Source organism: Sitophilus oryzae, unplaced genomic scaffold (assembly GCF_002938485.1).
Source record: "Sitophilus oryzae breed Bouriz unplaced genomic scaffold, Soryzae_2.0 scaffold_1977_pilon_pilon, whole genome shotgun sequence".
NCBI classification, from domain to species: Eukaryota; Metazoa; Arthropoda; class Insecta; order Coleoptera; family Curculionidae; genus Sitophilus; species Sitophilus oryzae.
The window spans coordinates 914,693-941,764 of record NW_022146698.1 but is presented as its reverse complement, the minus strand read 5'-3'; the positions used below and the strand labels follow the sequence as shown (position 1 = coordinate 941,764).

Sequence of the window (27,072 nt, the reverse complement as noted above, 5' to 3'; positions counted from 1 at the left end):
GTGAAAAGTTAATTTTAAGTTTGTGCAATTATATTTCTATTTTTATTCGTTGCGTTTTAATTTTTGGGTAAATATTCGTAAAAATGACAAGAAAGTGTGTGGAAATTATAATATAAATGTGCCCGAATTATCTTTTCACAGGGAAGTAAAGTATTCAGTTGTTCTTTTATGTATATTAAATTTACTTTCTGGTTAGATTTCCTAAGAATATTGATATTCGTACGGCGAGTGGCTAATTTATTTTTATATAAGTTAATTTTTGTGACAGTAACATTCAATTATTGTTCAAATATATGCATTTTACAAATTAAATTTTTAAAATTAATGTTCAAATTTGGCGCGTGGGCGATAGCTCCTCGACAAGCAGGGGCGGCTCGTAGTACTGGAAGATGGTGAGGCACATTAGAAGAGAATTTTTATTAGTATGTATATAGGGTGTGTTGTTATAATGAATTAGAAAACATTTGGCGGGAAAAATAATACAAACGAACGTACTCTCATAAGCATCAGCTAACGACTGCCTTTATTATACCAAAGCCAAATATATACGTTATAAAACAATGTTGCCACTTATTTTCCTAACCTTTGAGATTATATTAACAACACCCCCACTATCTCAAATGGTTAAGAGGTAAAACCCAGTTTCTTAACAAAATAAGAATGCTTAATTCTAGCTAAACCCTTCGTTAATATATCTGCTACCATTTCATCAGTTTGTTGGTAATGGATTGTTATCATTCCGTTTGTAATACATTCTCTAACAAAATGATAGCGTACATCAATATGTTTTGTTCGCTTATGGAACAATGGATTCAAAGCAAGTTTTTGTGCACTCTGATTGTCATTATATATTGTAACACTATCGTGAAAATCAATTATTTCACCTAGAATATTTTTCAAATAAACTGCTTCTTTTGAAGCCTCGCTAAGACCTATATATTCTGCCTCAGTACTGCTTAATGCAACAGTTCTTTGTTTACAACTTTGCCAAGAAATAGACCCACCACATAGTTTAAATACATATCCTGTGTATGATTTCCTATCACAATCATTAGCCCAATCAGAATCCACAAAACCTTCTAAATCAAAATGATCACTAACATTTGAAAACTCTAATCTATAACCTTTTGTACCTTTTAAATACCTAAGTACTCTCTTAGCACACTGCCAATGATATTCTGAAAAATTATTGTTAAATTGACTTAAATAATTTACAGCAAATGTAATGTCCGGTCGAGTAAGCACAGCTAAATACATTAAGCTTCCTATGAGCTGTTGATAAGGTAAATTACATAAGTTTTTACTTGAATTAACAATTTTTTCAACATTAGCTTTACTTTCCATAGGAGTACTAACTACATTACAATTTTCCATTCCAAAAGATTTTAAAACTTTGTCAATATAGTTTTCCTGATCTAAAAAAATAGCATTTCTTTTATAATCTCTAGTTAGCCTAACACCAAGACATTGTTTAGCTTCGCCTAGATCTTTTATGTCAAATTCTAAACTCAACTTTGATTTTAAATTATCAACATTTTTAGAATTATCGGAAAAAACAAAAAAATCGTCCACATATAACGCTACTAAAGTTAATGAATTTTTGTCTCTTTTAATGAATAAACAAGGTTCATGTTGTGAATGTTTATAACCCATTTTTGACAAAACTTCATTCACTCTCGCATTCCAAGCTCTGGACGCCTGTTTTAGCCCATAAACAGCCTTCTTTAAACGGTATACCTTATTCTCTTGATTTTTAACAACAAATCCTTCAGGTTGTTTCATATATACTGGTTGATCAAGTACACCATTTAAAAACGCTGCCTTTACATCAAGATGTGTAATTTTCAAATTTAACTTGACTGCTAATGCAATCAACAGTCGCAAAGTAGAATGTCTTACTACTGGAGAAAACACGTCACTGTAATCCACACCCGCTTTTTGTACACAACCTTTCGCCACTAAACGCGCGCGATGTTTTACGGTTTTGCGTTTGAAAACCCACTTGCATGGAACAACAGTTGAAGAGTCAGGTAAGTTGTCCACTAATTCCCAAGCTTCATTATCTTCAAAGCACTGAATCTCTTCACACATTGCTTCTTTCCATAGCTTAGCATCGTAACTTGCCATAGCTTCTTTCACAGTGATTGGATCATCATAAGAAGTTATCATTGCATCATCGTTAGATTTTCTTCTTGTATGCAAACATAAGTTACATAGTCTTCAAACTGCATAGGTTTTTAATTCTTTGAGATTTTCTTACTTCCACACATTCTTCTGTTGGTAGTTCTGTAATAAAATCTTCATCGCTGGATGAAATGATTGACTCAGCATCACTAAAAGATTCACCAGTCGAGTTATCTGGCTGACTGACCTCAGCCCCCACTGAATCTGATACTTCTTGTAGTTCATATTCTATGTTTCTTGGTTTTCTTATGCTTTCTTCAATTACTACGTCTCTGCTGATTATTATTTTCTGTCTTATCGGATCATACAGTCTATAGCCTTTTATATTGTCACTATACCCAACTAAAAACATTTTTTCAGACTTTTTATCCCATTTCTGTCTTTTCTCTTTTGGTACAAGTGTCATGGTTTTGCTACCAAAAATTGTATTCCACTTACATCTGGCCTCTTGTTGAACCACATTTCATATGGAGTTTTCTTCAATCCTGACACTACAGATCGATTTCTGAGATAAACAGCTGTTGCTACAGCTTCCGCCCAAAATTTTTTTTTCAAGTTCTGCATCATATAACAAACAATGAGCTTTTTTCCACTATGGTTCTATTCATCCGTTCACTCATACCATTTTGCTGCGGAGTATAAGCATTTGTTTGCTGATGCAAAATTCCTTGATTCTTATAATACTCTTGAAAAAACTTCCCATCAAACTCTGTCCCTTGATCAGTACGAAAACTTTTATTCTTTCACCTTTTGATTTTCATATTCTTTAAACTCCTTGAATTTTTCAAAAGCTTCATCTTTACTTTTAAGAAAATATGTAAACACCATTCTCGTATAGTCATCTTCTAATATCATAAAATATCTTGAGCCCCCTATAGATGTCACTTCCATCGGACCACATAAGTCCCCATGAATAACTTCTAAAAATAGATTTTGCTCTATTGTCCTTATGATTAAACGGTAGTCTCATTTGCTTACCTTGACAACAGATTTCGCCAATGCCTGAGTCACTTTGTGATAAACTTCCTGTATAATCAAAGCCCTCAACTAAGCCATTCTTCATAGAATTCAGGTACTTGTAATTTAAATGTCCAAAACGCCTGTGCCAAATTTCTCCTGAGACTGCTAATCCTGCTACTAGTTTTGTATGTGGCTCCACAATATCTAACTTGTAAACATTTCCTACTAAACTAGCTGTAGCTACCAGTTCGTTTCTGCTATTAAAAATGTTACACCCAGTTTTGTGAAAAACAACTCTGTTATTATTCTTTATTAACTGGCTCACAGACAATAAATTAGTCATTAAGTCCGGTACGTAGAATACATCATTCACTTTAATTAAATGTTGCTTATCTTTCACTAATGTCGTGAGTTCTGTGTCACCACCACATTCAATAGCTAAACTATTCTCATTTGCCACTGTAATTTCCTTGACTGGAACTTCTCTTACATTTTTTAAACAATTTCTTTGAGCTGTAAGATGAGCACTGCAACCTGAATCAATGTACCAGTCTGATTTCTCAAATTTTCCAGTAAGAAAAACAGCATTAAAAGCACTAGATGTATTATCTTTACTGTAAGCTTTCTTCTCTGGACATCGGTTCATAAAATGCCCCATCTTCTTACATCTATAGCAGATAACCTCACTTTTTCCTTTATTTACATTTTTGTGCTTTCCGTTGTTGCCACTGTTACCACGACCGCTGTCATTTCGATGATTCCATTTGCCCGAAATGTTACTCGCAAACGCACTACCCGCACTTGACGTTGACGCCCCACTAACGCCATCTAGATGCATGTCTAACAATTTTGACTTGATTGAATCTGCAGTTATGTCAATTCCGGAGTGTTCAATTGCAATAACCATCGGTTCATATTTGTCGGTTAAACCAGCAAGCATCAAACTTCCAATAAACTCTTCAGTCAGTTTAAAAAGCACTTCTTTCTAGTTTCTGAGCTATATCGATTATTTGGTTAACATAAGACTCCATCGATTCACAATTTTCAAGTCTCAACGAAATCAATTTCCGAACTAAACTAATTTTTCGCGCGAAACCCGAATCTTCATAGAGTTTTTTTAACTTATCCCATACATCTTTAGCCGATTTAGTGTCCCTTACATGGATAAATAACGTAGGATCAACTGTTAAAATTAACTTAGCTTTGGCCTTACTTACTACAACAGAATCTGTCTCAGAGCCATCAAGACATTTCGTCAGACCCTCAAGGACGAACACATTTTCCACTGCAAAAGCCCAATCTGAGTAATTTTCACGACCCGTTAGCCGAGGAACACTAGATAAATAGTTCACTGCCATCGTGTAGCACTCAAGAATACTCGTTTCCGTATTTTTTCGCTTTTTAAACACGTTCTGGGCCCATAACCTGTTGTTATAATGTATTAGAAAACATTTGGCGGGAAAAATAATACAAACGAACGTACTCTCATAAGCATCAGCTAACGACTGCCTTTATTATACCAAAGCCAAATATATACGTTATAAAACAATGTTGCCACTTATTTTCCTAACCTTTGAGATTATATTAACAACAGGGTGGCCATTAGTACGAGAAAGTTATATATAAAAAAAAATTGGCGCCGGGAGGCACGTATAACCGCCCATACTAAAATATGTTAATATCTCGAAAACTGTGACTTTGACTGATTTTGATGTTATTACAAATTTTGTTGCAAATATTATTCCTAATCTTAATTTGAAAACCGCGTTTCGCTAGCTACTGTAATTTTGGAGTTACGATTTTTTAAAATTTTTAACCCTCTCCTATACCCCCTTACCAACGCCCGATCCCAATAAAAAAAAATGGCAAGATTCTCGGGTGGCATAGTATTTTTGTGCCAAATTTGGTTAAAATCGGTTCAGCGGTTTTTCAGTTATCGTGTTACAGACGGACGGACGGACGGACAGACAGACAGACAGACACCACGAAAATACTTTGTATTTAGGTCATTTATGACCCAAATAACTCATTTTGAGTGAAATTAAAAACTTTTTTTTGCCGATCCTAATAGTCTACCATACCTATTGGTATGGTCGGCTAAAAAGTACATATCCTAAAAAAATATTTTCTTTAAAATTGCAATCGCATTACTATTTTTCTGTACAGAATTGGGTTCAGCATAAAATACAGCATACATCACACTATTCATTTATTTGAAGCACTATATATGCGGGATTTCCATGATAATTCATATTTGAAAAATTTCATCTTTTAAAAAGTGGTAAAAACCTGGAGAAAATTTAACTTATTAATATATTATTGCTTAAGTACGTATAATATAGCGAGGTAGTAGGATAAAAAAAGAAATCCGAGAAAAATTCACATTCACAGGGATTTTTTTATGGCGCGGCCAACATTGCAATATTATAATGCTATATCTCAGTTTTTTTTAAACGCAATACACACTGTATATTATTTTTAGTATTTTAGATACCTACAGACTTAAAAATCGCACATTTTTATATTTAAAATATTTCTACATTTTTAGCAGTTGCGGAAATAGCCTTATGTAATATAATTCGCAGTATTATACCTATTACATAGGGCTATTGCAACAGTAAATTTTTATCAAAGCGACCTCAGGATATTTTCTCTTATATTTTACTCTGTATGGTAGAATTTTGTTTTTTCTACCCGTCCTATAAAAATAAAACAAAACGAAATCTGTAACAGGTCGCTTTACTTTTTGACTATACACAATTTATCTAGAAATGATTCGAAAAACTTTACCTGAGGAAGTCCTCTGATGATGCATGGCCCCTCTAAATCATCATATCTATAAACAATAAGTCACTGTCCACTTTTTAGGTATTTACTTAATATGTACAATAATCAGTAAAAAGAGTAATTAAACATGCAATTCACATTAAAAAACGTAGATATTAATCAATTAGAGACAAAACAGTGTAATCACCGGCAGAATTAATTCAAACTCTGATTCAAACTAAGCCAAATTCCCAAATAATGCAATTCTGCATTTTCAGCCTGTCGCCTACAATCTCTCGGGCTGATCGGGAAGTGATACATATTTTTAACGAACGGCTTTTAAGGTTCAAATTTACATTTGAGGCTCGCCTCAATACGGTCTTTTTACGCGCTACTACCACACTACTACTCCATACATTTTGTCTCTCTTCAACTAAAGGTTTTGCTTATGCTTTTCCTTTTCATTCTATAGAGTTAAGATTCCAATGAACGCTGTCGCTCCGGCAGTGCGATATACCACAATACGTTAGACAAGGAAAGGCGAGAGGCAAACCTCTGCACATATACTTCCTAAAGAACAAATGATGACATTGTCGAGTTTGTCGCATATGGGAAAGGGAGCGCGTTTAAAGGAATACCATCGACGTAATTTATTGTAGAATGACGGTTAAAAAATACAATTATTATTGATGCAAATAGGGAAAAAATATAAAATTGTGATTAAAGATGTATCGATTAATACGTGTAATTTTTCAAATGTATTGGTGAGGCACTGCCTCATCTGCCTCATAGGACAAGCCGCCCCTGTCGACAAGGATAGATAGAATAGAAGCACCGCGTGTGCAACAAAAAAAGAAGATAAATGGAAGTCATTGATATGTTCGGGACAGTTTAAATAGTGATTTACACGTAAGTATATATGATCTAGGGTTTTAACGCTCGCGACTACTGATTTATGTGCGAGAGTACATTTAATTAGCATTGAAGAATCACATAAAAACACATTTTAGCCGAAGTCTCATGCATCCGAAATCCGATGACACGAATATCCGACGGTGCTCCTATTGGTCGAAATATTTTGACACCAATTTTTATCCGATATTTTTAACTAATCGTCCGACGTCGTATAAAGTTAAATTTTGTTTAACTTTTGTACGATATCGTGTGTTTTTTAACCTCACTTTTTTTGAAAACATTGGTTTTTAAAAACAAGTTTAGTGGGAAGTGGGCAATTTCGGGATATTTGGCGAGGAAGTTATTTTTATAAGTGTTTCTCCAATAATACATGTAATTTATGTTGATACTGTTGATAGGAATGACAGGTCTAAATGTCAAAACTGTCAAATTTCGGAACGAACTTTCGGATGTATGTGACAGGCTTTTTTTATTTCACAGGATAACTTCAAATTTCGGATGTCGTACCATCGGATTTCGGATGCATGAGACTCCGACTTAAAGTCAAAAACGTCTTTGACTAAAACTGTTTTAATCTCTCTGTGAGCGTCCAGGCTTAACAAAGCACTTCCGTATAGCTATGTAACCTCTACACAAAAAGGCTTTGTTTTTCCGTTAGAGAAAATATTCCTGGATTCAGAGTTACCATTACTTGCTAAAATCGTTCTAAACAAATGAAGTTTATTTTTAAACACCCTCCACTTCCACTTGCGAATTATTTAAAATGTATCATAATTTTGTTTGTAACCGCTACTTAAAGTTGATTTATATTATACAGGTAGTTTTTTGCGTTACTTTCTAAATCTAAAATTTTAATTATTTATTAAAATATTAAAAATAAATAAAATATATATTTCGATAATGGCTAACAAATAAATGTATTCACAAAAAATACTTTCTTGAATTATATAAACATTATTTAAAATCATAAATTAAACATTCCTTTTGTGTGTGTTTACATGGATCCGTAATGTGTCGTCCGTCGTTCCGTCACTCCAATCATATTTAGGTATGAGCCGTAATTTTTGAAATAAACCAATAAGATTGTATAAAATCAACGACAGATGCTTGTAAACCCACACTTAAGGATACTGAATGAATGAATGGAAGAAACTTGATAGTTTATTAAACTTGTTGCTATATCAAACAATTATAGGTGAAAAAAAAATTATTTTAATAACTTGTAGTGCACATTAACTTTACATTTTGGCATTTATTTTATTATCAATTGTTAGTTCAGATAGACGTGAAGAGAGAGAACAACTTTAGTTGCGAGTTTTTTCAGTAATCAGGAGTAAATTAATTTACTATCAAGTTTTCAATTTTCAATTTCAAACTATCAAGTTTCAATCACTGATACTTCGTAGAATCAATTCAGATCCAAAAACCGAAAACTGGATACCACATCACCAGTTTGGGTTTCGAGAACGACATTCCACTATTCAGCAGATACATGGGATTACCAGCAATATAACAAACTCTTGAGGACAAAAAGTATTGCACATCAGTGTTTCTTGATGTTAGTCAGGCTTTCGACAGAGTATGGCATACAGGACTACTTTACAAAAATGAAAAATTTTCTTCCCATGTCCTACTTTCCGATATTGAAATCCTACCTAAATGGTAGAGTGTTTAGAGTCAGAATAGGTGAGGATATATCTGAAAATTATAGCATAAATGCAGGTGTTCCACAAGGTAGTGTCTTAGGATCACTACTCTATGTCCTTTTTACAGCAGACTTTCCCACAAACAACGAAACAACAACGGCTACTTTTGCAGATGACACAGTAATTATAGCTGTCAACAAAAAGCCGGAAACAGCTTCCTTGATATTACAAAGACATCTAAATGTAATAGAGGCATGGTTACGTGATTGGAAAATAAAAATTAATCCATCAAAATCAGCCCAAGTAACTTTTACTTTAAATAGAGAGCAGTGCCCTCCAGTATATTTAAACAACACACTAATTCCGCAGTCTTCCTCTACCAAGTATTTAGGCATGCACTTGGATACTAAGCTTACCTGGAAAGAACACATAGTAAAGAAACGTAAGCAAATAGATTTAAAAATAAAAGACTTATATTGGTTAATGGGAAGAAGATCCAAACTATCGCTAGAGAATAAACTTCTTTTATACAAAACCATAATAATACCTATTTGGACATATGGAGCAGAACTCCGGGGACGCGCTCGTAAATCAAATATAGCCATAATACAAAGGAGCCAATCTAAAATTCTACGGATGATAACAGACGCACCATGGTATGTCTCCAATTACACTATACATGAAGATTTAAAAATTCCGTACGTCAAAGAAGTCATCCAAACTCGGAGTAAAAAACATTTCATTAGACTACACGATCACACCAATACCATACTTCAGCCTCTACTTGAACCAGTACCTACAAGAAGACTTAAAATACAATAGCCATCTGATTTGAAAAAATATTAAGGAGGATTTTTCACTGGAGAAGACCTCATTACGTTAACTGGAGCGTCATTGCTCTCAAGTCATCAAATTAGCCCATAGAATTTCCTTGCAAATATTTTGATTGCTAATAAATCATAATAAAAAAAAAAGTTTTATAATTCTTAAACATTTTTTTGATCGTTTAGTAGATGATAATTCAAAGCACCAAATCGTAACACTGCCTGAAATTGATATGTAGATGTCACATAGAATGTGGATAACTAACGATAAAGGCGTAGCAGTAAGAAAAAGGTAAAAAAAGTGCACACTGAGCAACTTTAGTCGATTTGAGAGTCATACGAATCTAGACGTTCATATAGTCTTAGAGCTGGCTACATAAAAAAGCTTTCATGGTTACATGGCTAATTTTTTGTGTGAAGTATCCTTTTTGGTAGCCATTATGAAATAGTCATGTCTGCCAGCGCGATCCCGGGGCTTAAAGCGGGGGCGGTCAATCGAAAGTGTGAAATTTTGACACTAAAAATATTATAAGGTACACGAGTTATAATTGCGAAAATAGCTTTTATTTATGGAAAATTGTTGGTAGACATTTTTCTGGTCGCTAAAATGCCGACAGACAACGCGAAAGAGGCATGAAATTTTAAAAATTATCTCGAAAATTATTTAAAAATGAAATTTGAAGAATGAAAAAAAATATGGCATACATGCTTGCCGATTGGTGGAATGTCATATTTATTTATTTTAAAAGCCATATGCAAAAGGGCAGACAAAAAGATCGTGGCTAAATCAGCTGCAGACAGTTATCAATAAAGCGCGATATTACTCTAGCGCTTTCGGGGAACGCTCGCCGCCTCATCCATTTAAAGGCCTTTTTATGCACGCGATTTTTGTCGCCCGTCGCGGGGCGACTAAAAACGCGACGTTTTCTAAAAGCACGTTGTTAAATGTGCGCTTTTATGCATCGACGTCAATGAGCCGCTCGCCGCCTGTATGGCGTACTGAAATCCTGTCGCGTGGAATTATAAAACGCGTCGCGATAGGCGTTTCAAAAGTACATTGATTTCAATTGGTACTTTTATGCAGTGCGTTTATTATCGCTGCCGCCAAATATTTGTAGTGTTTATTTTGCTCAGTCAGTTTGCAGAGTTGTGTTGATGTGTGTACGATGGAAAATCTGGACGTTGAAATTTTTATTGACGCAGTAAAAGAAAAACCACATTTGTAATAAAAGTGCTTTTAGCTTTTCATATAGCTCATCAAATGATCCTGTTGACAGATGGTAGTAATTGAAGAATTTCTCCTTGTCGAGTCTTAATTCTTCATGTAGCGTATAATACCTCTAAGACGTTTTGCACTATTAACTGGATGCACATCCCAACGTCTCTGCAATCTTTTTTCAATGAAATTTTTGTATATAAAATACGTAATAACGCACGGATTCATTTTTAATTACTGCCGTTGTGTGGTCCACTTGCAACTGATCAAATTTGAAAGCGACAAGCGACAAGTAACGCTTGGAAACTTGTGTCATAAAAAACGCCGCGTTTTATGTCGCCCTGCGACAAGCGACAAAAAACGCGTGCATAAAAGAGGCCTAAGTATAGATAAATCATGTATACGATTATATTATAAATATATTTTTTTTAGTATTTCAAAAGAGATATACATTTACTATTCTGTCTCACTATTTGTATCTGACTCATCGTCAATCATTGTGATACAACCTAACGTAACTCCAAGAACACAGTCATGAGTTTTTTTCGCAAAAAAAGATGTAGAAAATCGTGCATTATTTTTAAATTTTCCTGTATATTTTAGAAAATTTTTTAGAACTGCCTGTTCACCGCCAATTTACCAACGGTATAATTATTTCTTAACCTACCATGCTTATGGTTTACTCTATATGGCTACGACACTAAAATAATAGATGCAAGTACAGAAAAAAACAGGTGTCTCCCAAAATTATTTAAAAATAAATCTTTTCCTTTCAAACTTGAATAACTCGGTTATTTTGGACTTATTTGGAAAACGGTAAAAAGAAAACATTATGTTTCTTTTATCGAGATCTACCAGCTCTGAAAATATTTGCACTTATTCAAGATTCACCCTGTATAGTAATATCGCATTTTTTATAACTGTCTACCGCTGATTGAGCTACGATTGTTTTGTCTGTTCTTTTGCATACCGCTTTTTAAATAAACAAACATGCGACATTCCACCAATCGACATGCATGTATGCGATGATTTTTTTGTCAAATTCCATGCCTCTTTCGGGTTGTCTGCCGGCATTTTAGCCACGAGAAAAATGTCTGTCAACAGTTTTACACGTTTCTTAATAATAAATAAAAGCTATTTTCGCAATTATAACACTTGTACTGTATAATATTTTTAGTGCCAAAATTTCACCCTTTCGATTGGCCGCCACCGCTTTAAGCCCCGTGATCGCGCTGGCAGACATGACTATTTCATAATGGCTACACCAAAGGATACTTCACACAAAAAATTAGCCATGTAACGATGATAAGGTTTTTTATGTAGCCAGCTCTCCGTCTAATACTTGGTTCACACTATAAATGCACTATAAGAAGCGATGTCGTGTGGACGTTTGTCGATAGATTTGTCAACAACTGTCAGTTCGACACATACACTCAGTCCATATTTAGTCGTTCATCAAAAGTTGCTAATTGTGATCGGAGTCTAAATTGCTATATTGTGTATGTATATGAGTATGTGTATGAGTCTTATTTTGCTATATTATTTGATTTGTAAAATCGAACATAAATCTCTTGCCTATATTTCTAAAGATCAATTATTAATATACGCCTACCTAACTGATGCTTCATTTGTACAACTTATAAACAAGGGTAGCACCTTACTGGTTAAAAAACGATTTTTGTATGTCCATAGTTTGACCACAGTATACCGTGTGCGTCTCAAAAGTGGCTCACCTCTATAACTTTTTTATTTTTTCAGATAACAACACGAGATTTGGTATTTTAGTATCTACATATATAAAATGCTAATGTTTATCTGTGTCGTCTCTACTGAAGTAACGATTTGCTCTAGAAAGTTGCTTTTTTTACTAAAAGATAGCTAATTGGCTCTTCTAAAAACTGGCGTCGCCGGATATTTTGTTTTTCAGTTAATAAAAAAAAATAAAAAGTATTTTTTTCCTGATGTCGTGGCGGATGCGCCAGGCTTCAACTAGTATGACATAAATTAGGATTGATTGACGTATTCAATTGTTTTTGGTCACTTCCAGTTTCACCTGAAATTACTACAACTTTTGATTTTTAAATGTCACCCTCGGTATTTTTTTACTTTATTTGATAGAAAATGACACTCTGAATAGAATGACATATCATATGTCAACTTTTGACATTTTGCATATGGTTTATTTGATTATTATTGAATTGTACATACGGTTCATAACGACAATTTGGCTCGAAATACCAAGTGTGTGGTGCCATTATTGGTAAAAAATGATTTTTCCAAATATGCTAATGAGCCACCCTTGTTACATTTAAAAAAAAATGAGATATTAAAAATACGCTTTGGGTATCTTTTAACTAGGACAAGACATGAAAAACATTAGATGATCAAATCTATTTTTTCAAGGCTCCTTGATTAAAAATTAGTGCTTTTAACGCAGCCATGGCACTCTAGATTAAAATTTAAAATACGATTTGTTTTTAAGCGAAAATGTTAAAAGTTGACATATAATATGTCATTCTATTCAGAGTGTCATTTTCTATTGAATAAAGCAATGACTAAAGAATCCAAGGGACAAATAACACCCAAGAGAAAATTATGACGATGTCACCAAACAGTGCCGTGGCACATATTTTTCTTAACCTAGCTGTTTGAAGAGATATTTATATTTTTTGATAAATGTTTTGACTACCCCTATGGTGTATACGTTGATATCATACTAATTAATTATGAAAAAACGTATTAAAATGTTAACAAAAGGTATAAAACTAGTATCGACGTATAGGACACATCAAGTACATATAATATCAGAAAAATAATTATCGAGTTCAATACGCAAAAAGGTGGAGCGGACTCTTTATTTACCTATGAAATGTAACTGGCTCTTTCTTATCGCTGCTGCTTTTACACTTGAAAGCTGAACAACTAATCACCATTGTAAAAAAGTTTATACAAAGTTCACTACACACAAACTATTAAAAATCGCTAAAATTGTCGCTGGTGACCAGATGATGACTCATTGTTTGCCATCAAAAGAATGGTGTCTAAGGTCACAAATTCTGCTGCAGCCCGTATATGGCCGTTACATATCCTTATATATACAGGGTGCTACAAATTCGAGGTACGAGCATTGGTAACTCAGTAACCGTAATAGATACGAACATGGTTAAATTAGGGCAAAGTTGCGCTATGGGATGTTCACCAAGATCACATCAAAAAAGTTTTAAAAATTTCAAGGATTACTGAATTTTTTGGAAAAAACGGATATTTTTGAAAATCAATTTTATTTTTTCCTGTCGTTACTTTTTAGAAAATCTAAAAACTAATTGCATATTCTCATAGCCACTTTATTAGGGCTATCTGATAGTATTTTTAGATTTTCGAATCAGCTGATAATTTGTGATACAGAAGCCAACTTAATTTTTTTAAATACGGACCTGCATTTTTTATTTCAGATTTTGAAAGAACTCGCTCTCCTGAGTACAATGATATGCCACACTTAATATTTTTTTTTGTTTTGGAAATTTGGGCACTACTTATTTAAACTAATTTCAAGTCAGGCTCTGTTTTTTTTAATATTTAATATATTCATCGTTACAATATTGATAAGCTTTCAAACTTAACAGTGACGTGGGTTGAATACGGAAAATCAAGTGCAATAAAATAATAAAAAATAATATAAATAAAATGTAATGTAAACAATCAAATCATTTCCCTGGAACAATCAAATCATTCAACTGGAAGATGGATTGGAAATGGTAGAGCAGTATAATGGCCAGCGAGGTTCCTGGACCGTCTGATGACGTCAAGTAATGCGACAGATCCAAATGTTACAAAAAAGTGAAATCAACAAACATCTCGCCAGTTACAATAAAGAGTACAAAATGCATTCGAAAGTATAAGAAGAAGATCTATTCAAAGCTATAAATAAAATTGAACAAAAAATTGTAAAATAAATTTGTGCAATAGGGAGTGTGGTAACCCTTTCGAACATATAGACTATGTAGAGCATTAGAAACTAGTTTGTAGAAGTAAATTTATTCATAATAACTACGATTAAATTATGCAAATTATTAGATCGTACACTGAGAATTTCAAATTCATAATAAGAAAATTTAAAAATAATATATTTAAATTGCTGATCTGGATATTATTTATTTGAATCTTTCAATTGGCTCAATTTTCCTTATTCAATGATAATTAGTACTGGTCAATATTGTTGCGATGAATATAATCAAATTAAATAATTTAAAAAGCAGAGTCGGAAATTTTTTTAAATAATAATTAAATTGTTTTGTTGCTGTTAAGGTACCCAAAAAAAAGTATAAAGTGTAGCATATCATTGTATTCAGGAGACTGAGTTCTATCAAAATCTGAAATAAAAAATGCAGGTCCGTATTTAAAAAAATTAAGTTAGCCTCTGTATCTCATAAATTATCAGCTAATTTGAAAATCTAAAAATACTATCAGATAGCACTAATAAAGTGGCTATGAGAATGTGCAATTAGTTTTTTTATTTTCTAAAAAGTAACGACAGGAAAAAATAAAATTAGTTTTCAAAAAAATCCATTTTTTTCCAAAAAACTTTTTTGATGGCATCTTGCCGAACAGCCCAAGACGCAACTTTGCCCCAATTTAACCATTTTCGTATCTATTACGGTTTCCGAGATACCAATGCTCGTACGTCGAATTTGTAGCACCCTGTATAGCGAGGTGACATTTAAAAATCAAGTTGTAGTAATTTCAGGATGCAATCAACCCTAATTTATGTCATATACTAACATACCAAATCTCGTTTTGTTATTTGAAAAAATAAAAAAGTTATAGGGGTGAGCCACTTTTGAGGCGCAACCCGGTAGAGATCTTAAATCTGATAAAGATCTAAGATGGAGTATGACTTTTTGCACTTTTTTCTTACTGCTATGCCTTTAGCATTAGTTATATCCATATTCTCTGTGACATCTACATCAATTTCAGGCACTGTTACGATTTGGTGCTTTGAATCATCATCTACTAAATGATCAAAGAAATGTTTTAAGAATTATAAAACTTCATAGTAAATTAATTTACTCCTGATTACTGAAAAAACTTGCAACTAAAGTTGTTCTCTCCCTTCATGTCTGTCTGAACTAACAATTGATAATAAAGTAAATGCCAAAATGTAAAGGTAAAAAAATATTTTCTTTTTTTCACCTGTAATAGAAATGTTCACAAAAAAATTTCATTATGACATTAAAACTCAGTATGCAAAGTTTCATAACATTCCGTGAAAGGCTTATGCCTCAAAAATCCGTGCGAAATTATCGTAATCGTTTGGATCCGCTAAACGCGGCCTGACGTCACTGCTTCGATCGGTATTTCCGCGCGAGTAAACGGTGCTGTCTGGAAAAATTTGGTTTATTGTGATTAATATTTGGAGTTTATTACTAGTTTAAAAACAAAACTACTTAGTAAGATGGAGGACGGGTTTACTTGAAAGCAATAACAAACAACACTTGGTTTTTGGACAATACAAACTTATTGAGTTTTTCAGCTGTCAGATGCCCGTATTTAGGAGGAGGGGGCCAAATTTTAATTATCATATTAAACTGAAAATTTGCATGCGTATATAGAAGCTAAGACAATGTAAAATTATCGTATTGTTGATCTGATACAAGGGCCGTATTAAGGAGAAGGAACCAAATCTTAAATTTTAATTGTATTGACCTGAAAATTCGCACACGTATACCCTGTATACCTGTGCGAATTGTGTCCAGTTTAAAATGAGGTACATGGGAAATAATGGGGATCTTGAAGACCGTTAAAGTTACAAGATCGGCTAAATAGAAGAAAAGTTGCGTTTTTGTGTGTCCAAAAATAATCTAGGTCTATTTTATTTAATATTCATATACCGTTACGTAAATACAAGGAGATAAAGAAAAATGTGCATTTTCTAAACACCACCATATTTTCTTTATTATTGGAACTAAGGTCATCAAAATTTTAACATAGGGGTAAGGCAATACGGAAATTTTAAAAATTATGTCCAAAAAAGTCTAGGCGTACTACGTTGCGCATGGCCGAAGTGCACTTTTGCTTTTCCTATGGGCGCCATATTGAAATACATGGTTGAAAACATTTTTAATAAGGATTTTTAAAATGCCAAATTTAAATATGGCGCTCATAAGAAAAATAAAAGCTGACCTCGGCCGTGCGCAACATAGAAGGCCTAGGTTTTTTTTGATATCATTTTTAAAATTGCCATGGTGCCTTGCCCATAATATGCTGAAATTTTGATTACCATTATTTTGATTATATGGATTTAAAATAAAATAGACTATTTTGGGCACACAAATACGCAACGTTGCTTCCATTTAACCGACTTTGTATCTTCAACGGTTTCCAAGATCCCCATGTACCTCATTTTAAATTGGACACCCTATAGGACCCATATTAAGCGAAAAATTTACAATTGAAAAAATTAAAACAAGCTTAATATTAAATGCCCTTAAAAGTAGAAAATAACAATTAAAAGCAAGGGACGCAAAGTAACGATTTAAACTTCACGATAACAATAATAAGAATTATTTGAGCCCCTCGCTTTTTTTACGGTATCATTAATTCTTATTTGCTTTTTTTTAGTGCATTTAATAAAAACTTGTTTATTAAAAGTTTTTTATCATTTTTTTTAATGTTTGAAATGCTTTGTTATAATATACTTGAATTCTGATATTCATTTCAACTAACACAGCATCATTACGTTGAAATTACCCGGTATAACTTGAGTCACATTTACTAAAGTTTCGTAGGTAGATACATATGTTGTAGGTAGTAAATTTTATCCTAAATATTTTATTTTAGTTCTGTCCGCGAAAACTATAGTGATTCTGCTATCGGTTACGTACAAGTTAAACGAACAGGAAAAAACAGCTTATTACGAGCGAGAATTTATACTTATTTGAACTCATTTTACTTCTTCAAAACACGAAAACAATGAAACTAAACAATACACCTTCGCGAAAGTCTGAAAAAACAATGCGGCAGGTGCACGATCGTACGGACGCCATCGATCGATCAAAGCAGTGACGTCAAAAACAGGTAGCCTCGAGCCGGGTACCTTTTCTAGCCTTGCTGCATTTCTCAATTTTGTTTTGCGTTTATGTGAGAAAATTATAGTTTTTATGAAAAATTTTGAGTGCCATGTTTTTTACTCATATGTAGCTATCGAAATTCATTGAAATTAGAAATTAGTGAACATGTCTATTGTTCGATATAGCAACAAGTTTAATAAAATATCAAGTTTCTTCCATTCATTCGTTCCTAAAGTAGATTGATACATTAGCAAACGAAAAAATTGTGTGTGCACTATGTGCGCATATTTGAAATTTCACTTCAGATAACTTTACTTAGTGAAACTTTAATTAAATTCAAACTTCTTACTAACAGCAATCGAATTGAAGGATTTGAAAAAACAATAAATTAAAAAAATATTTTTTTACGTGTAAATTTCACTTCAAAAAACTATTATTTAAAGTAATTAAAAAGAAAAAAGTTGACTTTACAGGGTGCTACAAATTCGGGGTACCAGCATTGGCATCTTGGTAACTGTAATAGATACGAACATGGTTAGAGATTGAGGCAAAGTTGCTACCTTGGAATGTTTACCAAGATGCCACCAAAAAAGTTTTAAAAATTTCAAGGATTGCTGAGTTATTCGGAAAAAAACGGATTTTTTTGAAAATCAATTTTATTTTTTCCTGTCTGTATTTTTTAGGAAATCAAAAATCTAATTGCACATTCTAATACCCACTTTATCAGGGCTATCTGATAGTATTTTCAGATTTTCAAATTAACTGATAATTTGTGAGATACATTGGCCAACTTTTTTTTTAAATATGGACCTGCATTTTTTATTTTAGTTTTTGAAAGAATTCGGTCTCCTGAGTAAAATGATATGCCACATTTAATGTTTTTTTTTGTTTTGGGACATTTAAACACAATTTATTTAAACTGATTTCAAGTCCGGTTCTGTTTTTTTTAAATATTTAATTTATTCATCGTTACAATATTGATAAGTTTTAAAACTTACAAATGACGTGAGTGAAATCAAATAAAATAACAGAAGAAGTGAAGTGAAATCAAATAAAATAATAAAAAAATATATACAATTAATAATACAAATAATATAAACAATCAAATAATTTCTCCGGAAGATGGATTGGATATCGTGGAGCAGTATAATGGCCAGCGAGGTTCCTGTACCTGTCGCCAAGAAGCAAGGGGCATTACTTACCGCCATTTGTAAAAGTAAAATCAATACACCTCAACACAAAGAGTACAAAATGCATTCGGGAATATAAGATTTGTTGAAAGAGCTATACATAAAATTGAACAAAAAATAAATTTGTGCATTAGGGGGGGGGGGGTAACATGTAGAGCATTAGAAACTAGTTTGTAGAAGTTGATTTATTTATAATAACTACGATTAATATTATACATATCATTAGATCATTCATTGAGATTTCAAATTCACAATAAAAAAGTTATAAATAATATCTTAAAATTGCTGACCTGGATATTATTTATTTGAATCTTTCAATTGGCTCGTTTTTCTATATTCAATGTTAATTAGCACTCATCAAAGTTGTTGCGATGAATACAGGGTTGTTCACCATATACGACACGGAGTATTGTAGCTAAACGATCAGATTTTTACAAATTGTAAGTTTGGGGTTCGTTGAAGGACTATTAGAGCTACAATTTAAAAATATTTTTACAAGATACAGAGTGTCCCAAATAAATAAAAAATATCAAAGTTGTATTTTTAAATGGAACACCCTGTATATTATTACATTTTTAGTTTCTACGATTAAAATAAAGGTAAATTTGATTAAGGTTTATTATACTTAAACCTTACCGTTTTTGAAATATTTTCAATTTTGTGAAATTGCAGTAAAAATTTTAAAGCTTCATTTCTCCAAGTGTATCAATGTTTTTAATACTAAATATTTAATGAAGTTTATTTATTGATCAGTTATTATGTTGCAATAATAAAAAACAACACTACCTTATACAGAGTGTCTAAAAATTTATTTTAAATAATTATTAGCTTCAAACGGCAATAACTTCTTTAATTTAAATAGAATGCCCTGTATATTTTAGGACAATCAGATGCACAATTAAATTGTCTATCAAATTGTATTATAGCATTTTTTACCTATCCCTTCAGGTTTTCGTAGAAAATGCATTTTCTTATAATTTAGACCTCATTTATCAATATATCCATGGAATATTGACATTTTAGATTGTTTTTAAAGCAACAAATGTACAAAATGTAGACTAGTAATATTATCGTTTTTAGCAAAACGATAATATTACTAGCCCATTTGTATGCAAAAAGAAAACTATTTAAATCTTTATAAAAGAGTGTACCATTAATTAAATATAACACCATTATTTCCGCCCATATACTAATTAATTACATACTTAATTGTGTTCGTTAATAAATTATTATAAATAAATGTGGATTTGAGTCAGAAATCAATATAATAATAAGTTATCAAATTAAAGTCTCTGTTGTTATAAATAAGCATTTATTAAAAATGAAATATCATTTTAAGGTGTTACTTTTATAACACAGTCTAATGCCCATACAAAATTCAGTTTTTTAGTATTTGGAGCAATTATTATTAATCAACGCAAACAGTCAGTTAATGTAGTTTGAATACTGGAATCCTATTAATTGGTCCTCTTTAACAAATATTTAAACAGTTTTTTTTTAGTTTTTAATGAAATAAACGAATTATATCGACAATATTAGTATCTGTACTCTTTAAAAATTTGGTACATCTTTAAAAATAATCTAAAATGTCAATAGTCCATGGGTATATTGATAAATAAGTTCTAAATTACAAGAAAATGCATTTTCTACGGAAACTTAAAGAGATAGGTAAAAAATGGTATAATATAATTTGATAGACAATTAAATTGTGCATCTGATTCTCGTAAAATATACAGGGTGTTCCATTTAAATTAAACAAGTTATTGCCGTTTGAAGCTAATAATTATTTAAAATAAATTTTTAGACACTCTGTATAAGGTAGTATAATTTTGTATTATTGCAACACAACAACTGATCAGTAAATAAACTTCAGTAAATATTTAGTATTAAAAACTTTGATACCCTTGGAGAAATGAAGCCTTAAAATTTTTACTGCAATTTCACAAAATTGAAAATATTTCAAAAACGGTAAGGTTTAAGTATAATAAATCTTAATCAAATTTACCTTTATTTTAATCGTAGAAACTAAAAATGTAATAATATACAGGGTGTTCCATTTAAAAAAATACAACTTTGATATTTTTTACTTATTTGGGACACTCTGTATCTTGTAAAATTATTTTTAAATTGTACCTCTAATAGTCCTTCATCGAACCCAAAACTTACAATTTGTAAAAATCTCATCGTTTAGCTACAATACTCCGTGTCGTATGTGGCGAACAACCCTGTATAATCAGGTTAAATAAAAAAAACAGAGTCGGACCTGAAATTATTTTAATTAATAATTAGTTTTGTTGTTGTTAAAGGACCCAAAACAAAAAAAAAATGTTAAGTGTGGCATATTGTTGTACTCAAGAGACTAGAGACTCAATTCTTTCAAAACCTGAAATAAAAAATGCAGGTTCGTATTTAAAAAAAAAGATGGCCTATGTATTTCACAAATTATCAGCTAATTTGAAAATCTAAAAATACTCAGATTCTAAAATTCAAATCTAAAAATAATCAGATAGCCCTAATAAAGTGGCTATGAGAATGTGCAATTAGTTTTTTGATTTTGTAAAAAGTAACAACAGGAAAAAATAAAATTTATTTTCAAAAAAATCCGTTTTTCTCAAGAAACTCAGTAATCCTTGAAAGATTTGATAGCATCAAAAGGCAAACATCCCAAGGCGCAACTTTGCCCCAAACCTTAACCATCTTCATATCTATTACAGTTTGCGATATACCAATGCTCGTATCCGGAATTTGTAGCACCCTGTACAGAGTACACTAAAATTGTCCTATAATAAATGTTATATATGTTATAATATATATTTATAAATGTTATAAATATATATATATATATATGTGTGTTTATAAATGTTATAAACACAATAGAGTTGGGGTTTGAACTCTTGGCGTTACAATAGCAAAATAAAACACCTATAATTTAGCACGATACACCAAAATACTTTACAAACACTGACATTACTTGTAATCATCTGCCTTTGGTTAGCGATTCGCGCGTCCAGTGTAAAAAGTAGTGTTTTGATGTATTGTGGTGAACTAGTATTTTATTTGGCTGTTATTAAACACAAGAACAAATAGAACTCCCTAACCACCAAACAACGTTCAAACTGAGAATGTTTTGTTTCTTTTTGTAGATTTTTGAATCAATCATTTACGTACTGTACAATATGACTGAAAAAAGACAGCGTCAGGGATGGCTATGAAATGAAGATCGCTCTGTCATTTTATATGTAAAATTATATTATATACAGGTTCGGTTTGGTTTGGTGGTTCACTACATACGACACGGAGTATTGTAGCTAAACAATTAGATTTTTACAAATTAGGACTATTAGAGCTACAAAATTAATTTTTTTAAAAATATTTTTACAAGATACAGAGTGTCCCAAGTAGGTAAAAAATATTATAGCTGTGTTTTTTTTAAATGGAACATCCTGTATATTATTTTATTTTTAGATTCTACAATATTGAAATAAAGGTAAATATTTGATTAAGGTTTATAACACTTAAAACCTTACCGTTTTTGAAATATTTTCAATTTTTTGATTTTGCATTAAATGTTTTAAGGCTTCGTATCTCCAAGGGTATCAAAGATTTTAATACTAATTTTTTTATTTTAATACTAAATATTTACTGAAGTTTATTTATTGATCAGATATTGTGTTGCGATAATAAACAAAATACTACCCTATACAGAGTGTCTAAAAATTTATATTAAGTAATTACTAGCTTTAAATGGCAATAACTTGTTTAATTTAAATAGGACACCCTGTATATTTTACGAGTGTCAGATGCATAATTTGATTGTCTATCAAATAGTATTATACCATTTTTTACCTATATATCTCTTCAATTTTTCGTAGAAAATGCATTTTCAATCATTTTATCAATTTAGACCTCATTTATCACTATACCCATAGAATATTGATATTTTAGATTATTTTTAAAGATGTAACAAATTTTAAAGTATGCATCTGATTCAAGTAAGATATACAGGGTGTTCTATTTAAATTAAACAAGTTATTGCGGTTATAAACCAAGTAATTATTTAATATACATTTTTGGACACTCTTTCTAAGGTAATATAATATTTATTATTGCAACACAATATCTGATCAATAAATAATCTTCAGTAAATAATTAGTATTAAAAACCATGATACCCTTGGAGAAATGAAGCCTTAATTTTTTTACTGCAATTTCACAAAATTGAAAATATTTAAAAAACGGTAATGTTTAAGTGTGATAAACCTTAATCAAATTTACCTTTATTTCAATCGTGGAATCTAAAAATATAATAAATATACAGGGTGTTCCATTTAAAAAAATACAACTATATTTTTTACTTATTTGGGACACTCTGTATCTTGTAAAATTATTTTTAAATTGCAGCTCTAACGGTCCTTCAACAAACCCAAAACTTAAATTTGTAAAAATCTAATCGTTTAGCCACAGTACTCCGTGTCATATGTGGTGAACAACCATGTATATGGGAAATGTCATCGATGTTCATTTCTGTGCCAACTCGACGCCATTTCTTTTCGATTATATGGTGTAATGGTATGTATGGTCGTTTGAATTATACTGCTGCACTAGACATTGTTTCGCCATACTCTTCAGAAATACATTTTTGCTTTTAAGATCCGCGACAATAGTGGTTAGGGCAGTAATCTTTTTCTTTTGAGCCCAATTTTTTTTCTGGAGATACCTAATTTTATTAGATTTAATTTTGTCCATTTTATACATCTCATTCAATTTTCTTTCCAAAAACAAACGAGTGGTATCATCAGGAGTTAATTGAAGAGAAGTTATAGGGCTAGGGGCCTCAGCAAAAATGTAATCTTGGTTTTCAACTTTCACTTCAATTTTACAGTCTACAAACTGAGAGGAGTTTATAGGGGTAGAAACTTGACTATTGTCATCTTGGTTTTTCGAGTTAACCGTAAAGTTGCAGGTCGCAGATTTAGGTATATTTGCCTCTACTTCTTGCATTAGTAATTGTGCTGCTTGGCTAGTAGAAGGTTCACTAAAACATTCTTCTTCATAAAAAGAACGAACCTAAAAAATATTTATTGCTATTATTCTGCAGTTCTGTTTGTTCTAGAAGCTAATATGAAACCTTGTTAATTGATACTAACATATTTCACTCTAGTAACTGTAAGTGTAGGTAAAGCATTTTCACGCAGTCTCACTATCAATGAGGAACTTCTATCAAAACACTCCTGTGAAAAATGTGAGCTACACAAACAGGATTGTTTGGCAGGCGTCCAATTAGGTCTATTGACAAACTCAATCCAAAATTTTCTTATTTTTTCATTTTTTGGAAACCTAAAAGACAAAGGAGTATTTATTATATAATTTCTCTAAAAACCTCAGTAAAGACAAAATTGATTGGTGGTTGGGCTACTCCTTAAAGTTCTTATTTTTTGGTGGCAAATGGGCATAATGGCCGATTTTTCATGAGATATTATTGAAAAATTCACCACCTTATAAAATTCGTATTTTATGAAATTTTGTGCCAGTAAAGATGTGTATACACTAATACTTAGGTAAATTTCTTATTCTATTGATCTCGTAGCTTATATTATACATTGCAGTTGGGGGTTGAAACCTTTTAGTGTTACAACAGCAAAATAAAACACTAATTCATCACAATCATCACTAATCGCCCAACATCTATATATATAATTCACCACATTCAACACTAAATTGTAAATGTTTCCTTGTGGATCAAATAAAGTATATCAATACAGCAAAACAGTTTACTTTTAACACTGGACGCACAATAATTGGTGAATTACTGTTTTATTTTGCTAAATTATACTTATTAATTAATAATTACTTATGAAATGTCATCCCCTTATCTTTTGTGGTTTTTGTCTGGCTGCAACCACATGCTGCACAACTAACCATTTTACAGCTTTTGGGCTTTTATCTAGGAATTGTAATAACGTCAATGAACTGAAATAAATAATTACTGTATAATTATTGATTATACTGGAAAGTTATTTTTCCAGAAAAATTTGTATACCGCCTATTTTGGGGTTGTAGATTGCGAATCTGAACTTCTTTTGGCTGTCACATATCGTTTTTCCAAAAATATACAAAATTCCGTTTATCAAAATTCAACACATTTTTAATGTTTTCTCCCACATATTTTGTTAGGTATTTAATACACGTTCCGGTTTTTGTTATTTTTTATTACTTTTTAAATTTGCAAAAACAACAAAAACGATCTAAATATGTAGGGTTATGTCAGGTTATGTGACATGTGACAGTGACAGTGACCAATCACGTGACCAATAGTGACATTTTTTAGTTAGAGATGTGGAAGGTACGTCGATGGCATCGAAAATATCGATATTTGCCAGTCGAAGGATTGCTTCTATAGTCTGTAAAACGAATAACTTTGAATTTGACAGTTCCCGCGGGCTTTTCTAGTGTTAATTTTATTAGGTTAGCAACTTGCGGCCATGCTGACTCAATGCCGTCTCTAATAGAACAGCCTCGGAGCGAGATTTATGACGTCACGCTAGTTAGATACTATGGATTAATAAATATGTTGGATGGAAAACATATATATTCCTCGTATTTTTGGTTTGTATATTAAAAATCATATAGTTTACATGAAATATACATAATATACAGATAATAAATACAATATATATACCTATTTATAGTAATAAATACTTTGGCATAAACTATGAACCATACAAATGCAGCAAATATTTTACAATATGGCTGAAATCGTACTCCATAGTCAATGTAGATAGTTTTTGTGTTAAGAATAATAATTTAAAAAAACATGTGGTCACCTTTTGACAAGTTTATATTAGTTTATTAATTGCAGTAAACATTATAATATATAAATAAATTTTGTGAATGCAAATAATAATACATCACTATTAGTAGATATTGAATGTTTTTTTGTTAAATTAGATTGATTTTCAAACCCCAAAATTTAAAATATATTTTACATTTTACCCATTATCTTATGTACCACCTATTCATTATTTGTATATTCTAAAACATTTGCTGCATTTGTATGGTTCATAGTTTTATTTGCCAAAGTATTTATTACTATAAATAGGTATATATTATATTGTATTTATTAACTGTATATTATATATATTTCCATAAACTATATCATTTTAAAATACAAACCAAAAATACGAGGAATAATTATTTTTTCCATGTATTCTACAACATATTTATTAATCCGTAGTATCTAACTAGCGTGACGTCATAAATCTCGCTCCGTGGCTGTTCTATTTGAGACGGCATTGGTCTAATATTTAGAAATGTCAAAAGCTGATGACATTTTACTTTTGTCAATTATGACATTTCTTGTTGATTTTTGCAAGAAGAACTGTCACTTGTTTTATTATTTTCCTTTTCTATTTCAAGAAAGTAAAAAGAGTTACCTATCTGATTCGTTCAGGCACTCAATTGAAAGAATATCAGTAAATTTTTTGATAGGGGGATTTTATATTTGCCATGTTGGTAAAAAATAACGGTCAAAATTCAAAGTTATTCATTTTATAGACTATATTCGATATATCAAATACTATTTGATTAAAGCCCCGTTCTCAGAACAGCGACTGTCGCCAGCTACACGTCAAAAGAACCAATGAGATTTGTACAAAATGCAAACAGCTGTCAGAATTTCACTAAATTTAAATTGCCCCCCGTATGGTTGAAAACAGCAAATTGATATTTGATTACTTATAGATTACCACCTATATACAAAATGACAGGAAGACCTGGAATATGGCGCCCAACTTGATTAGACCTTCTGCGCATGTTGACGCTCATTCTCTATCCCTTCTATTTCTCTGGTCGGAACTTACATGTGTGGAAGTAAATCGCATAGGGATCTTATTAAGTCGGAGTGAGAGAAATGCGACGGTGTGCTGTTGCGGCGTTGCCGGTACGCCTTTCCCTGTCAGGTAAAGTAAAATCACGATCGCAAACCGTTTATTTTTAAACGACGTTATTTTTTCGAAAATATAACTAGATAAAATCATTAGATATGCTTCTGAGCATAATAAGGATATCGTTAGTGCAATCAATTATTTTTCATAGATTTTGAGATATCGATTCATTTTGAATTCAGAGTTCTAATAGCGCGACCACTGTCGAATACCAACTCAATTCCACTTATTTTTACCAAAAATGCAAGTGTTTCTAACTTGCACTTAAAAATTTTCAAGCTCTGGGGACAATTACAACGATTCGTTAATAAATAAACAAATAAAGTATCGCGTAATTAAATCGTAAAGCTGAACGCATGATG

General features: G+C 31.7%; 1 protein-coding gene across 1 annotated transcript; it reads right to left on the bottom strand.

Moving 5' to 3' along the window:
- Positions 1-23,206: 23,206 nt before the first annotated feature.
- Positions 23,207-25,046, bottom strand: LOC115883722. Its single transcript, XM_030902127.1, has 4 exons — positions 24,808-25,046; positions 24,619-24,737; positions 23,915-24,104; positions 23,207-23,834 (listed from the first exon to the last, which is right to left on the bottom strand). The coding sequence occupies exons 2-4, from the start codon at positions 24,687-24,689 to the stop codon at positions 23,322-23,324; spliced, it is 774 nt and encodes a 257-aa protein (XP_030757987.1). The 5' UTR covers positions 24,690-24,737; positions 24,808-25,046; the 3' UTR covers positions 23,207-23,321.
- Between the last annotated feature and the right edge of the window lie 2,026 nt (positions 25,047-27,072).